The 17489-nt window shown below is 43.2% G+C and overlaps 1 protein-coding gene across 1 annotated transcript; it reads right to left on the minus strand.

Moving 5' to 3' along the window:
- Nucleotides 1–2240: 2240 nt before the first annotated feature.
- On the minus strand, nt 2241–11562 carry NDP (norrin cystine knot growth factor NDP). Its single transcript, XM_066340093.1, has 3 exons — nt 11521–11562; nt 10493–10839; nt 2241–2479 (listed from the first exon to the last, which is right to left on the minus strand). Exons 2-3 carry the CDS (start codon nt 10709–10711, stop codon nt 2252–2254), a joined length of 447 nt encoding a protein of 148 aa, XP_066196190.1. The 5' UTR covers nt 10712–10839; nt 11521–11562; the 3' UTR covers nt 2241–2251.
- Nucleotides 11563–17489: the final 5927 nt, after the last annotated feature.

Genomic DNA, 17489 nt, shown 5'->3' on the forward strand with positions numbered 1-17489 from the left:
AGTGGCAGCACGGCCTGGGGGGAGGTGATGCTGGATTTAGCAATTATCCCTCAAACATTCCCACTCCTCAGATAGCTGCATAGTGCTGCTGCTGTGCAGCAGTGTCTGTACCCGCTCTCAGAGGTCATGCATATTTTGCAGCGTAGTTATTGGGCTATCAAAGGTATTGCTGACGTTTTGAATAAGGACTGGAATTCGCTATATATAATTAACAGTAGGGGGTGGTGCTCTTTTGGATAATGAGATCTTTAGATGCTGGAGGTTGAAAGAGAGTGGAAAAGGGATGCACATATGATCTTTCATATAAAGTAGTCTGGTGATAATGCCCAGCTCATGCTCCCTGGACTGGCCCTTTGATGTTCAGACCACGCATCAGATGTGAAAGGAATGAGTGACAGTCCTGGGACAACACATGGTGTCTAATGAGCTCACTGGGGCTCATCACTCCCAGTTCTGACATTTCAATCTGAGCCCCTCAGCTTCTGGGGGTTGGACTCACCCTTTAGTTTGCCTACAGCTCTGTGTCTTTGAAAACTGACCACCTCCTAGACACCTGAAGAAGACAGAGTTCTTCTCACATTTCACAAACATCTCTGAATGGTGTCTGTGGTCATACCTGTCCCCCACGTCTTTGCACTGCTGATTGCCACCCTACTCCAGGGTCTGGTTTGTAAGACCAGTGTCTGTCACCTCTGCATTCACACCCCACACACATTCACTGTGTGTGGCAGAGGCAGAGGAACTAGGCTTTGCCTAAGCAGCCACAGTAACTCCAGGTACTGAGCTCCCTGTCAGAGCTCAGGGATTTCCTGACACACACAGCAGTGTGGATCCTCAAGCTGCTGTGCATGGCATCTGCTGCAAATAGACTGGGTGGAGCTGAGCAGATGAGCTGAACTCTGTTCTTGGAAAGGATTTCCCTCCTTACCATGGGACCCTGCCAGACATTGCTGTGCATGGCAGCCAGTCCAGTCTATCCCAGACAGTAACTGTGGCACTGTGCTCACAGCTGCTACTGACCATGAGTCCTTGCAAAGATGCTCTCAACACTCTCATGACTTCTACCAAAACGAAGGCTCAGCCAGGTTTCCGTGGACAGCACAACATGCTGCTGCTGGCTGACTGCATATGCTGCCATTAAAGAACTTAAGAATTTCTAATATGAGATAAGAACACTTATTTTACTCCCTTGAAGTCACAATAGACTGTGACTGAACCTTCCTAAAACCTCATATTAATAGAGGAGGGGCAGATTTTCTCAGCAAATACCAAATATCATTCCCAAACTTTGGATCCCCTGTTGTTTTGAGATTGAGGATTTAGGGATTGCCTGTCTTTAAAAGGCAAAATGGTATTTGCTCAATGGCCTAAGAATTATAGATGAAAATAAGTCCTAGATTTAGTCGTCATTTTGGTGGCTCTGTACATCAACAGGTCTACTCAAATTAAGAAATTACTTAATTTAGTATGTGTTATTTTAATATTTGATTAGTTTTTATCTTATGAATAATGGCTTTTTCAGCAAATGTGATGTGTCACATTTCTGGGCTTTTAGAAGGGAATAGTGAGTCTCATGACCTTTCCCTTCCCAAGAGCTGCTCAGCCACTGAACTCTGATGACACATGGTGCAAATAATTTTTTCAGCTAGGCTGGGTATTCCAAGCATGGCATTTCATATCCAGTTCACTTTTCAATGGTTTATTTGTAATTTAAACCACAGTTAAAGTTATCCAGCATTTGGCCACTAGGTCAGTAACAGATGACCCCTGCCAACGGCACAGTTTGCTTTGAAGGCCAGTATAACTAGAAAACTGAGAATAAATTGGTAGGTTAAGAGGTTGTCTGTGAGAACTGATGCCCATCCTCTGTCCAAATGTCAGTTTCCAGACTGTGGTGCTGTCATCTGGCTGACCTTCTTCTCTGTTCCCCTGCTGCCCATGGCCTAAAGTAAAAGCACCTCTCTGTAGTCAGAGCTGAGTCTGAAAAAGAAGAAACTCTTAAAAATATCCTTTCAGAAAAAGAGAAAGGCGTCTCAAAAACAAGTCCTCACGCTCTCGCCTTTGTCATGGTCCACAGTGTGACACCAGCACCGTCCAGCAACCCAGGACAGTTTGTACTTCTGCTCTCAGATCCATTCCAGCCTGGTGAGAGTCCTGTCCTCGCTGCAATCCTGTGCTGGGAGCCTGACCTGGGGTTGTTTCTCGGGAGCCTTTCCCCCACAGCAGCAGCAGCAGCAGCCGCTCTGGGTCCCTAGGAGTTGCACTCCTCGCAGTGGCAGGAGAGGATGTAGCGGTAGGTGGCCGTGAGGCGCATGCCCCCCGAGCACCGCAGCCTCATGGCCTTCAGCTTGGAGGTCTGAGGGCGGCAGCAGTGGCAGGTGGAGCGGAAGGGCTGCTTCAGCACGGCGCTGAAGGAAACCATCGGCTCCGAGCGCGACGTCTGGCTGCAGCGGCCCTCGCAGCGAGCCAGCAGCACCATCTGCCAAGGGAAGCACAGCGGTTAGGAAACGTGTCCCCAGCACTAGGCAGCCTCCCTCCAGCCTGGCTGGGTGTCCTGGGTTGTAGTACAGGATGTATTCTATCACCATCTTCATGAACTGATGAATCCAATTGGTGGAGCAGTGCTCTTCCCAGGCCCCCTCCCTCTGGGGTGCCTTCTGTCAATGGCCCATCAATGCCTTGCCATGACTCATAGATAACTCCCTCCAGGAGTTATCTCTCTTTAATGGGCCATCAAGGACCCACTGCATGACTCATCATCCCATTGTGAGATGCTCCGCCCACGGGGAGGAGCCAAGCATTCTCACCTGGATATAAGGTGGGATTTGGGACAGTACAGGCAGCCCTCACTCATTGGATTCCCAGAGGAGCAGAGCTACCAGACCTTTCTACAGGATCACTGCTTCAGGAGGACCACCTCACCTGGACTGCTTCCATCACCCTGATCAGGTTGTATTCTGACTCTGTCACTGGTCTTTTTGTATTATTGCATTTATTTTATTTCACCTTTTTTTTCCTTTTCTTCTCGTTAAATTGTATTTCTGACTTGGGGCCTCTCACTCGTTTTATTTTCAAACAACTACACTGGGGTTTTCGTTGCTGCATCCCAGCCCCACGCTGTGCTTTCCCCCTGAGCTGTGTCTGAGAGAGGAGGAGATGATGTGGGCAGGAGGAAAAGCAAGGCTCCCCCCAAAATCCCTGGCACTGACACCAACAAGGACTGCAGGACCTGGACTGACCTTAGGGCTCCAAATGATCACAGCCAGCCCTGCTTTCCAGACACTGTGACTGCACCGGCAGCTTGCTGAGTCCAGATCCATGGCAGTCAAACCCTTAAATCATCAGCCAGGCTGATTCTTTGGTTGGGTATTTACCAGTGTGTGAGCCTGATATTTCTGGGTCTGAGAGATTTTAGCCTGCTAGCAGCTGCTAACTTTTTCCCAAGGAAAAATTTCTCAAGAAAGTTTCTTCTCAAAACAATCTTGGCAAACAACTCTCCTTTCTCAAAACAATCTTTCTCCAGGTGATGTTTTGCTGTTTCTCTAGTTTAACCAATAGGATTAGAAAAGTGTTGTTCCTATTCACCAATCATGTTAAGTCTGTATTGGAACACCTAATAAAAGGTAGTAAGAATTAGACAATAAAAGCCTTTCTTCTATGCTCTTTGCCTTCTGAAATATTTGGAGTCTTTCATCTTTCTTTCGTGTTCTACAGTGACACAGATCCATGGCAGTCAAGCCCGCAAATCATCAGCCAGGCTGATTCCTTGGTTGGGTATTTACCAGTGGTTTGGGTATACTCACCAGTGATCAGCCGAACATCTCACGTTTATCTATTTGAATAGATAAAGTAGAAATATAAAGAAGATGCTCTGTTTATTCCTTTAAAGAAGTATGTTTCTAGCTTACTCCTTTGACAAAGAATCACACTGAACATGTATTTGTAATTATATGTGTATCTATATATAATTCCATCAGTTGTATCTATATAAAATGTGCTGCATGGCATAATACAGTGAAAATGTAAAAGAAGTTGAACTGGTTGCCAAACATGAGGATTCCCTAGTGAGATTTTCAAAAAACAGTGTGCCTCCAGGTTTCTTCTTCTGAGCTCAAATGTAAGCTGTGACCAGAACAAGGTTACTTGCACAACAGGAGGCACTAAGGAAAGAAAGTCCATGAGCAATCACCTACTCCCCAACAACCCCTCGAACAGAGGAGATACAGCATTAAGCACTACATAAATCTTGGAAAGGACCCTCTAAAGCTCAGCAAATGATGTGTTAGGAACAGCTGTTACCACCTTGATAATGGGAAATGTACAAGTCTGAACACACTCCTATACTTTCATGGGGACGGAAATATTAAGTCCGTGTCAGCTAATTTTGCTTAACCAACATAAACTTCAATATCAGCTTATTATATCATCTAAAGTAGGCAGTAAAACTGTTGTAAGTCTTTCCTTTAACCAAGGGAGAACATTACATTTTAACTATGCTACACAGAGCTCATGGAGGTTTTTTTCCAGAAAATCTGAATGAATAACTATAAATGTGACTACGAAGATTTTACAGTGTTAAACCTTTGTGGGCTTCTTTCATTACACAAGCTCAACTGGCTGCAAATCTTTAAGTTATGCAACCAGGTATAGCAAATGTTTAATTTTCTCTTTAGTCAGAGTTGTAAGGAAAGATGAGATAAAAGAGAGAGAATATTCTTGAAATCAAGTAGGAAATGCTAGCACTGTCTGTGTCCATGGGAAATGTTCTGATCATCCATTGTAAACTGCTTAAAAATTACTCTTCCAAGAGTAACTGCATGCTAAATGTTTTGCTTGAAAATGTATCAATGTATTAGTACATTAAATACACTTCCAGTCAACACAGGTCACAAAGAAGATGTCTTCATGAGCTGATCTGTGCTTGGTACCAACTTGCTTCTTAGTTAGAGATAGGCTTTTGTTGCTTTCTGACAAATCTGTCATCCTTTAAGATTTGTAGCATAAATTTATGGTCTCCTTCCTGAGGTACCGTATATTCATACATAAATTAACTTCAGCTGCTTGTACTAATACTGTGGGAGGGAAATTTCAGTGTGTTGTTGAGTCACATCTATCAGCTGCATCAAGCTCCTTAACAGCGGAGTCTTTAGTGTATGGAGAGCATAAAAGAGACAATCACTGGGGTGCTGTCACCCCATTACTCACAGATAAAGATCCCCTTTTTTCCTCCTTTGTAAACAAACCTCATTTCCCAGGTACTCAGCTAGTGGAGGTATCTAATTAGATACCAGATATGCAGGTATCTAATCCTGCCTGTATTGCAAAGGAAAGGAGCAGATTGGGACATTTAACCCAGTAATCTCCTTCCCAGAATCTTGACAGCTCTTGTTAGGTCCCCTGTTTTGACCAGTTTATACCAAACTGGGCACCCTCTGTCACAGGCTGTCCCTAAATGTTTGGCTGAATCACAGAATTAACCAGATTGGAACAGACCTTGGAGATCATGAATAAATTATGGGGGTGAAGAGCAATCCAACAGAGCCTGACAACTGTTTGAAGGCTCCAAAGACAGCAAAGTTGAAGTCTCCTCAGGAGTGGAGCAGGGGGATGTACAACAGCCAGAAACTGCTTTTTGGGAGGTTCAGAGTATCCCTACAGTCCCTTCCAAGCAATCATTTCTATGATTTCAGCCCAAATGTGAAAGCCTACACTGCTGTATGGTGGGACTGACTTCTTATGGTTGATGCTTCTGGAGCTGGAAAAATCAGTCACTTTCTGGTACCCGAAGAATTTTTATGATACCTGTATCTGCAGGTACTTTCAGAAATGCCAATAAAAATAAAACATTCCCTCAAAAAATTGGCTGGAGTTGAAAAGAGTTGTCCAGGGTAATTATAGGGTAGAATTATCTGATGTGCCTATACCTCTGTCTCAATTTATTTCTCATAAATAGCTGGCATCCTAATGCAAAGCCAGACAATATTTAGTCATTGTGCTATTGTAGTTATAATTTATAATTCACGATTTATAATTTAAAATTTATTATTTACAATTTACATTTTATAATTTCTAAGCCTTGTCTTTAGAAACTTGCTTTAATCTGTGGAGGCTCCAATTTTAACCTGCAATTTTTCTGGCTACTTATTTTTTCATAAGATTAAGGTCAGTATTTTTAAAATGTAGAATCACACGGTGTTGGTTTTATGCCTTGTTTTTGGATGACAGTGTAAACTCTTACCAATGGCACTAACCCCAGGTTATCAAGTTGAACTTTCAGGCTAAAAAAAAAAATCAATTTTCCATTTTCATAGCTCTCTAACCTTCTGGGCTACTTAAAATCCTACCCAGAATTTACCTTCCTCTTCATAAATCCAGAACAGCACCAGTGGATTTTGGCAGGTGTGCAAATGAGCTGGAAATAGCATGTGCTTTGAAATCTCTGCTTTGCCTTTTAATCAATTGCACCGGCTGCTTATTGCTTCATGTACTGCAGTGCAATAGAGATTATCACCTAAAGAATTAGTAATGCTACGATGGCACAGCACAATGATACAGTAGGTGTGTATATATAGTAAAAACATGTGGGTATTTTATAACCTGACACCTCTTGGCTCCCCTTAGCCCCTGCACATGTGAGTTCGTGCTTGTCACCTTGTCCAGGAGCACAGTGTCCTACAAGGAGGGAACCACGTGTGTCTATGAGCAGCTAGGGAAGAATATCATTATCATTATCATGATCATTATCATTATTATTTAAAGTCAATGGTCTCATAGGTACAAAAGAGAGCAACTTGAATCTGAGGCAATATTTGACTCTGATCATTTGAGCTGTGTTCTGGAAATCCAGAAGCTGTGAACTGGTTTGTTACTAATGGTGTTTGTAGTCCTCTTTTCTGCACCTTCAGCAACAAGCTGAAGCCCAAAAGCAGATGGGCTGAGATGCTTGAGAACAGATTTTTCACACAGTTCCCTTGGCCTGGCTGCAAGCAGGCATTACTGAAAATCTCCTGAGCTACCTCAGGAGTAAATGTCTTCAAACATCTGCTAAATCTTTCTTCATCTGCTCAGTGTCTCCCTGGGGTGGATTCTTTAGTGTGAGGCTGTCAGTGGTAGCACACTTCTGGCACATCTGGACAAAGCACTTGTGACAGCCAAAACTGGAATTTAGGAGGCTCTGGGAGCAGTGAGGGAACCCAGCACATTGATGGAGACCAGTGGGTCTCCATGACAGAGGTCAGGGTAAATCCAGTACAGTCAGGAAATGTAATACCTCATGAGTTGACACAAACATTTCCTTGCAGACAAAGGAAAACACTGCTTTTCTGGAACAAATGGCTTTCTTCCATCCCTCTTTTGTGTCTCTTTTGTATGTTTTGTTACTATAATAGACTTTGTTTCCAAAAGATTTGGGAAACTGTTTTCATCGCCTGCCTGAGGCCATAACCAGGGATTTTAATGATTAAATTATATTGGCTGGATGTTTAACAAAACTACTTCCCATGTGGGTACAATTGGCAGCCTCCACAGAGGACCACAGTGGACATAACCCTTTTTCAACCAGGACAGACAGCAAACATAATATGCCTTGCAATTTCTGAAGCCACTTTTGACTTCTGCAACTCTACACTGCACCAAAAGGGAAAACACATGGAGTGAGAAATGATATCTCAGTGAAACCAGTCTATCACCCAAAAAAGGGCAAAGTCTCTGCTTGGCACTGTAAGTCCAAGCTTCCACAATGGAAACTTGGTGGAAACAAGAGGTACCACAATTCCCACAGCTACTCCCACAGAACTTTTCTCTCTCTCTCTCTTTTCCTTTTTTTTTTTTTTTTTGTCTTGGTTACATTTGATCACAATATATATGTATAAATAGACATTGCATCTAGTTTTAATTAACATGTCTAATAGTCCTCTGTGTTTATATGGTACTACATGCAGAACAGAAGCTGTATGTCTACCAGAATGATTCAGATACCCAAGACATTAAAACAAAAACAAACAACAACAACAAAAACTAAAAACACAAAAACAAACAAAACCCCAAACAAACAAAAACATCCAATACCAAACCAACAACCAAACAAAAAACAAACAACAAAAAAACCCCTCGAACAACAAAAAAAGGACCTTGAACTTAGAGAGTTTTCTCTTAGGAAATTATTTCACTTTGTATGAAACCTGTTTTCATTTTCCACTTCATAATAAAGTCCATACAATTAAGTCTTAAGCTGTGTCAAGGAAAATATAGGTTAGATATTAGGAAGAAATTTTTCACGAAATGAGTGATTAAATACTGGAATAGTCTGCCTGGGGAGGTGGTGGAGTCATCATCCCTGGATGTGTTTAAAATAAGACTGGATGTGGCACTCGGGGCCATGGTTTATTGAGGTGTTAGGGCTGGGTTGGACTCGATGATCTTGAAGGTCTCTTCCAACCCAGTGATTTTGTGATTCGGTGATTCTGTGAATTCACAGTATTGTTATAGAAGTGTTCTTGAAACTGTTGAGGAATTTGGGAAGCCAAAATACATGATAATATTTTCAAATATTAACGGCTTGATTTGAAAAGAATCACTGACTTTGGCAGCCACAATTGTGAATGTTTATGTCAACAACCTTTTTTCCTCAAAGATTAGTTTTGAAACTGTATGGTTTTCATTACAATGCATTCTGTGTTCTCACTTCCATTAGCTCCACTCCTAAAGGCTTGATTGGTTTATTGGTTTTCTGCTTTTCTCTCTCATTGGGGATGCAAAAAAAAAAAAGAATTGTAAATGGTTTCTTTTCCATCCTTCCTTCCTTCCTTCCTTCCTTCCTTCCTTCCTTCCTTCCTTGTTCTTAGGTCTAACAGGTGATCAGAGAAGTGCAGGGAGGGGAGGGGTGGTGGCACACAGATACCTGTAAATGAAAACCACCCACACCACCCACACATTTACACTTTGTCACTTTTGTCTCTTGCTGAAGTCAACTGCAATAAAATCAATATTGCACAAAGAGATGCACCTCTGCAGTTCTCTGTGTTAATGACACACGTCTCCCAGCTGGTAGGGAGTTCTAGTCTAGCCTAAAAGCAAATCAAAGGACCTTTCCTGAATCTCAAGTAATGCATTATTTTACTGTTTGGATTCAGAAGAAGTAGGGCAAAAGTCTCTGGGCTCCCACTGCTGTGAATCAGGCATGGTTATGCAAAACCAGGCAGACAGCACTGCTGAGAGAACGGTGTAAGGCAGCCCAGAGCAGAGCAGGCTCCTTGTGCCCAGTTTTGAGCCTGTCAGCCCCTCTCTGCTGAGCAGGCACAGGATGAGCCTGGCTGCAGAGCCTTGGCCAGGGGCTCAGAGCACCCAGCAGATCTTATGTTCTGTGGACACTTCTCTCTATGCTTTGTTTTGTTTTTTATAATCTGCAGCTCCCTGTGGTGTTCCCTCATCCCTGCACTGATTATGGGAAGCAAGGAGCTCCTTCTGCACACGAAGGCATCTGAGGGTGTCTGCAGCCAGCACTGCATCCCTCTCAACTCTGAGCCCCCTCTCCTTGTAAATTCTCCCAAGATCCCTGCTGCTGGGGCTTGCCACCAGGCAGGCACCCCTCCTGTGATACACCCTGTCACACACTGCCTGCCATCCCTCTCTTACCCAACACACGGCTGGCAAAAGCACTGGAGCTGGCAGTCGTTCCCTTTCTTTAATCCTGGGATGTCAGTGCCTGGGGCAAGGCCCCTTCCCATGGGACAGAGGAATGGCCCAGTCATCTGAATGTACAGACTGTGTTAACTCAGACAGAACAAATTAGAACAAGACAAAAGGGACCAGCAAGGATTTTCCCATTGTTTCTCCCAATTCTTTTTCTCCACACAATGAAATAAATGGCTGTAGGCTACATGTACAGGCTGCTAAACCATTTTGACACAAAACTTTTCAGACTTGAAATCCCAAATGAAAGCTCATCTTGTATTTCTGTCTGCTCTTAAGCCCTACAGTTACCATCCAAGTGTCATTCTTCATGAAAACAAAGGCTTTGAAAAGGGGGTGGGCAGGGAAAAAATAAGCAATGTTCCTCACAACCTTTTTTAATTACCATTTTACTGTTTGGTTCTTTATCTCAGTACTTCACCTGTAGTAGCTATAAACTTGCTCCAGATTAAGCACTCACTTGAAGGATGGGATGGTCAGGGTGATCTAAACTCTCATACTAGCCCATCTCCTTGGGACCATCAACTGAGATTCCAAATGTACTCCTTTAAATCTTATATTTTACTGCATGTGAACTTTACCATCACAGTGAATTTCTCCTTTTGGAAAGGTGAAAAGCAAGCCAAGAGCCTTTATCCCCAGCCCCAGTTCTTATGTACACATGAGAGATGTCTTCACATCTGCATCATGTCTCTGCTGCTAGATTCTGGTAGACAGGAATTAACGCAGGGAAAATCCCGCAGAATGGCTCGTTTCAGCAACTCTTCCCTGGCAGCAGTGAGGAGGTGAGGGGTGGCCTTACCTTGGAGCTGCACTTGTACAGAGGGTGGCTGATGGAGTCCACGTAGTGGTGCCTCATACAGCGGCTGGGGTCGGAGTCGATCAGGAAGGAGCCGTCCGATTTACTGTCCGTGTCTCCCATCATCACCAGCAGCGAGAGCATGGAAATCGAAGCCGCGAGTACATGATTTCCCATTGTCGAGGAACTTCTCGCTGGTAACAGCAGAGGGTGGTAGAGCATCAAAAACCCTCCAAATTCTGGAAGCCAGTTCCTTTCCAGGACGGTGAAAAGTCTGGTTTAAGCGTCTGAGCCGTCATTCTTCTTCTCGGGTTGGAATCTGATGAGATTTTAATCCATCAAAGAATCTCCTGCACAGGGGCAATAAAAACAACATAATTCACAATCCTGAGCAAAAAGACCTCTGGAGAAAATAGACATAAATAATATTAAGCCACTCAGGACCTTTGCTAGGCAAAATACCTGCTCAGAGTGAGCAAAATTCGCACAGTAGGTGAGGAATATGGTCTCAAGGAGGGACATGTCAAGGCCTTGTTACTTTTAGCATTGTTCTATCATTTCGAGGGAGAACCTCTGGACCTTTAACATCAAACTGGTGCATGCAATGCCATTCTTTTCCACTTGGGGACGACCCTATCGTGTTCCCCTCAAAACTAGCGATTCATCAGAAGTTTCTGCAAACCAAGAAGACTCTGTATCCACTCGAAGTGTCAAAGAGGGGCAAAGCTCGGCCCCCTTCTGCATTCCGGGTGGGGATGTGCGGCCTGGGCAGCGCACGGGAAGGCTGCGGGCAGCTTGAGCTGTGGCTCCAGAGGCTGCCTGACCTGGGACAAGGGACACTGCAGGGACAAGGGACACTTCCAGCATGGATGCTGCAGGTCCGAGACAAGGCATGAGCAAAGCGCTCTCCCAGCAAGTTGCTGAGCCCCGACCCGCATTGCGTGAGGAACTTCCCAGGCCTCTGGCTGAACTGTCCTGCCCTCGGAGCACCGAACCCCCTTTCACACACACAGACAGGTTTCCTTGCTTACTTGTCAGGCAGCACTTGCTCGGCCTCAGTCTCTTCTCAGCTAGAGAGCAGCACCTGAAAAATACATTTATTATTCCATAATATCCAAGTACTATCCCAGTTATCGACTGGAAAGAAATACGCTCAGGTGGAGACGTAGGGCTATCTACCCAGGCATCTGGATTTCTGGTTCATGTTGGACATCAGGAGATTCCCCAGGAAACAGGCACAGGACAGCCCCTGAAATGCTGCCCAGAGCTTTATGCCACCGGGGGGAGGAGAATATCTCCATCAGCTGCTTCTTCACAGTCCCTTGATCCTTCTCACAAAGCCGTTAGTCCCAACTGGGACATTAATTTCACTTTTACTACAAACAGATATAACTTGAAAGAGCTGTGAATTATCCATCTAAACACAGCCCGATGAAGGATTGTGGAAAGAGACTCATCAGTACAGTTAAAAGTGCAAAGACTTTCTGAAAAAACTTAAGATAAAACAGTTCCCTACTCACAAAGAACTGCTCCAGCAGAGCCTCTTGAGTATTTTAAAAGCTGGTGTGTGCCTTTATTTGCCTTATGCAAGCCTCTTTCAAAACTGTTTTCTGGTTTGCTGGCAGTCCTCTAAACCGGCTGATATTCATCTCCCAAACAGCCTCCCCACCAGAGTGCTCGATGATTTGTATATTGCTTTACAGCCTCCTCCAGCACTTCTGTGAGAGGAGTGTCTAGCAGTGACAAACACTTCCAGAGTTCATCCAAGTTGGGATGGAGCTGATGTGACAAAGTCTCATGCTGGGAAGAAATGTTATTAGGGATGCTCTGTGTGCTAGAGAGACAAAGATGCTCTGTGTATTAGACATTTGTGCTGTTGTTGTTTCAGGCTATTATCCATGTGCTTAAGTAGGAAAGGAAAAATTATGTGACTGTGGATTTAAATGACAATATCTTTTTTTTCCCAGAGTCTGACATATGACCTGGTATCTTTTCCCCAGCAAATGGGACATTAAAAACATACTATATCTTTGCAGTATAAAGAACTTAAACAAACAACACTAAACACTTAGGAACTCAGACACATTTATGCACAGCCTCATTCATGTCAATAAATATCTCTCCAAACATTTCAGCAGCATAGGAGAGAAATCTCTCAGTCATGGGAGTTTGGGACAGATTCCCTCCCTGAACTGTGCAACTCTAGTTCATGAAGATGATGCCCAAGGATTAGCTAACAGGAGGAGGGATGCACTATTTTTTTCTCCGTGTTTAACCTTTTACCTACATTCCTATTCTTTTTTTTATAAAGAGGCTGACCAAAACATGCTGCTTGGCAAGGTCTCCCTCCAACATAGTTAATCATTATTACACACCCAGTAATTCCCTCTCCGTCCAAATAAATTTACTTGATATTAGACTGTCTCATTTCATGTGATATTACACCCAGGGATCCCCATTTCCCATTCTCTCCGTCCCACTATTAATTCTGTACTTCTATATCTTTCCATGGTTTTGATCAGTATGATTTAATACAGTGAGAGAAATCTGAAGTCCTGGCTCAGTTTTCAAAGGCTTATCTCCCTAGTTTTCTTCAGGAAATAATTGGATGACACAGAGTCTGCCTCATGAAAACACTCTGAGAAAGACACAGGGAAAAGTGTGAGAAAAGGAACATGGCTGTACCTTCTTCAGGGTAAGCACAGTATAAAACGTATTAACACTTCCACAACCTTTTAAAATTGCCCAGATACTTCACTAACAAAGAAATGTAGCAGGTTTTGGTTACAATACTTGAAAAGAAGTAAAAAAGTATCACATAATTATAAGGAAAAAAAGAGAGAAAACCATTGTAACTATGATCCATCTCTTGTGAAATAAGTGGTTACAGTTGTTTATATAGGTATTGGTAAAACATGTAGGTGTATCTCCTGATATCCCTCTGGGAAGCATACATATACATTTTTCAAGCACATATTCTATATATAACATATATGGATGGTAAAGTCTTAGAAAGACATTTAAACGCATGGAAATCAGGGTGTAGATTTTTTTATCTTGTAAAAAAAAATCAAAATATTTTCACTTAGATAATCACCATGATGAGGTATTTTGGCATGATATTTTCCATCTCCAGCTGATATTGTGAAAAAGCATTTAATTTAAATTTTTATTGCAATTTTTTTTAAGTTAAAAATCACATTCCTTTTGAAATGCTGTCTGAAATTCTAAAATCCTAGATAGCACATGCTATCAGGATTGGCATAAGTAGTTTCCAATCTATACTTCTATCCAAAAAACAGAAGCAAGTACAATTGTGGTCATAAATCATCATTACAATGACATTTTGTTTCATTTGGAAAATACACTTTTTTACTAAAATCAACAATTTCACAGAGAAATGTTTTTCTTCTATTTCAGCTGTTATTTCTTCACTTTCTTTTAATGCAAAAAATATGGTAGATAGTTCATCTGCCAAGATAACAAAAAGGAAGACTAAACCCTCCCTCATTACAGCATCTTCTAAAGAAAAAGATGCAAATGTGACTTCATATCCTCAGGCTGAAAATTTCTACAAAAATATATGGCCTAAAGCAGATGAAAGTCACCTTTTTTTTCCAGAATTTACTGAGATATGAGAAGTACATTTTGTTATCAATGGCTTAGTTTCCTTTCCATTTAACTATTTTTCAGGATTTCATAGAGACATAACATACTAAAGCTTGTCACAGCCATTACTTAAAACTGCTACAGCTGTTAACCTAAAAACTTCAGGAAAAAACAGAAGACGTCCCAAAAAACCCATATTAATATACAGTCTAAGACTGTATTGCACATGGATATAGGCACAAAGTTAGGATTATTTTTCCAACTCCACGTTCTTATTAACTGCTTTCTGAATAAAAAAGATTTCTTATCATAGATTTAATATCATTTAGAGAGTGGTGAAGGCTGAGGTCTTGTTTTGCTTTAAGGACAGAAGAACATTCCATCATCTGGAATTATTTAGCCAGTCACTTTGTGAGAACGTAAACAGAAATTCCCTTTTTGCTATGTATCTTGGAAAAAATAAAGAGCTGAGCAATTCTCCAAAGGTCTATTGGATCTGCACAACTTTTAGCCTGGGAGGTGGAAGGGAGCAGTGGAAAAGCTCTTCTAGTGTACTTCTAGTTAGTTCTTCCCTGAGTCCCCCCATATTAGGCATGCAAATATGTTCAGCTTGGCCTTCATTTGCTGAGCATTTTCTATGTTTGAGACTCCTGCTTGAAGATGAGGGCACCATTTAAGTCACTCGATGCTTTTTGTGTTTTGGAGGCTGCCAAAATCCCATTGAGGCAGCGGTGTGTGTATATAACTTAAGCCTGGCCTTGCATGTTGTGCGTATTTAATAAACACAATTACTTGGATCCTACCATGTGGTTCCCTCAATCTGAATTTGTTATGTAAACAGAAGAGTTGCAAGAATACTCCGTTTCTCCAAACTCCAGACCTAAAAAAGTGTCACTTACCATGTACGTGCCTGTGTGTCAATTCACTGTTGTTGTTCTGACAAGGAAAAAGCCACAAAGTTCTTCATGAGCTGAAAGTTAATTTCTCAAGAACTTTATCGAATTTAGAAAAGTTTTGATTTTCCAGGAAGATAAGGATTTGGGGGCTTCCCTTGCCAAGATCCGGATTGGAGTGGGAAAAACTGTGATGGGTAAATGACTCAGTGAGGCTCCCCAAGGGCTTGTTCTGCAGGGTTAGATCCTCCACTGCCATGACAAAGGCAGCACAGTCTGTTCCTGAAGATCCTTCAGCACCCACAGCACTCAGGTGGCTTCCAGCCCATGCAGCCATCTACATCATGCCTGGGAACAGCTTGGGAAGCACTGGGAGCTGTGGCACCAAACTGCAGCCATGACAACCTGAGCTATGCCAGAGAACAGTTCATGGAGAGGGAGAGGCAACTCCAGATGAGGGGCTATGTCTGATTCTGCCTTCTGTAGAACCACCTCAGAGTCTTTGTCACTTCCAGCGTATCTTTTAGCTCTGTAAATAAATGCAATCATCTTCTTATCTAGCTATTTTACTGTGGCCATTTATGTGCCAGCAGTGAAGGAGCTGGCCTCCTGTGGATGCTATCAAAAATCCTCACTTCACTCTGCAGCTGCCTGTCAAAACACCTGACAGAGCCACTGAGTGGCCACGTGGCAGCTGGGCAGCAGCAGGTGAACACAGGCAACCTCAGTTGTCTGAGAAATGCCTCCACACGACTTTTCAACAGGTTTCTTTCCATCCTGAGGCAAGGCAAATACCAAGCCAAATATTTTGAGTGAGACCCTTACAGGTCTAAATAAGTGAATGTTCCCCTAAGGTCTTGTTGTGCTTAAGAGGATTTCCTTGACTGACATCCAGCTGTGCTGGAGCTTGTCCCCTTCCGTGCCAAGGGGAAAGTCTTCATCCATGGTCCAGGAGCTCCACCCACCCATTACACAGCAGGGTAATGCCTGCACAGAGGGTACACGAACAGCAAACACTCCTGGACAGACCTGGCAGCAGCTGGTGAGCAAGAGGAGAGGGGAAGGAAAAAGGCAGTAAGAAAGAAAACAGGCTCAAAAGAAGGAAATTTAAGCCTCTTCATCTGACTGTCCATGGTAGAGAAGTCCCTCTTCTAGTCCTACTAAGGTTGTGCTGAGAGAAACTCCTGGAAACCATTTTTTACTGTGAGACTTCCTTAAGTCTTTTAATATTTCAGGAGATGCATACCTGTGACTGAAAGCAGACGGAAAAAGAAAAAAAAAAGAAAGACTGTGGCATGTGAAGCATAAGAAGCAACATGGCAATTGCAGCAAACATAAAGGAAGCACCCCGGGAGCCTCAGCACACGTGGGATGAGTATACCTGGGACTGATTCCTGGGGCTCATTTAAGGCCCCAAAAGTGTTCTTGCTGTGGGGACCTCGTGCATGAGGTGGAACAAATCCAGCTGAATGGCACTTGAGCTGCCTGAACTTCCCTCTGCTTTTGAAGTTCCCAAGAATATTTCCAGCTCTTCAGGTAGTAGGAGAGGGGGAGCAGGAGGTGCCTTCCTGCTGGGTGGTTGAAATAACAAACTCCAGTGGGTACTGCGGGCTGGCGCCCAGCCAGCAGACAGGCACAGGCCAGCATGGAGAAAAGGGTTTTAATACACTCACAAAGAATAACTGCTGGGGGACAAAAGAGTGCTTGTATTTTTATTCTTTCCTTTTCCTGCTTCCAGGAGGCTTTAAATAGATTGATTAGGGGCATGCATGGGATATCTCTCTAATGAGGGAGTAGAGCCTTTTAATGGTGAGGTGATGCCAGCCTTGGATTCCTTCTTTATTCTTGTGTCTCGCTGAATATCAGAGTAGTCATGGTCTCGAGTCCCAGACAACAGAGGAATACAATTTTCCACTTGGTCATCCATCCAGAGGGTTCTGGATGGGATTACTCCTTGGTGAAGCACCAGGTGCAGAGCTGAGCAGTCTAGGGCTGCCCATCCCTCTCAGGAGGCAAACCAGCAAGGGTGGCTGCTGGCTACAGTGCAAGTGTTCCCAGCCAAGCATTAGCTATAGGATTTGCTTCAGTAATTACCTCTACTTCAGTCTTATGACCCAACATGAGGCAAAATTACTCTTGGCCAAATTACAAGTTGCTGAGAGGTCTAGGGCATTCAGGCATGTGTCCTCTACCTGTGGAAGTGTGTTACAAGCAGGTGGGCAGTTTTTGTTCTCCGTCTTTTGCATATTTTCCAGCAAACTCGAAGGCCTGTAGTTATCAATAGATGCAGGAGTAGGAATGGGTCTTTTTATTCTTTAACACTAAGCAAACACATCCCTGCCACTGGGACCAGCAGAGAGTATTATGCATGCTGGAGACAGCACATGATTGAAGGGGATGTTCCCTCTCTTCTGACCCCAGGGGCAAAATTCTTTCCTCTTTTACACACAGACCACCATCCATATACCTCATCCTCTGATAATTAGGGAACCTAAATA

This window comes from Sylvia atricapilla, chromosome 2 (assembly GCF_009819655.1).
Source record: "Sylvia atricapilla isolate bSylAtr1 chromosome 2, bSylAtr1.pri, whole genome shotgun sequence".
In the NCBI taxonomy this organism is placed as follows: Eukaryota; Metazoa; Chordata; class Aves; order Passeriformes; family Sylviidae; genus Sylvia; species Sylvia atricapilla.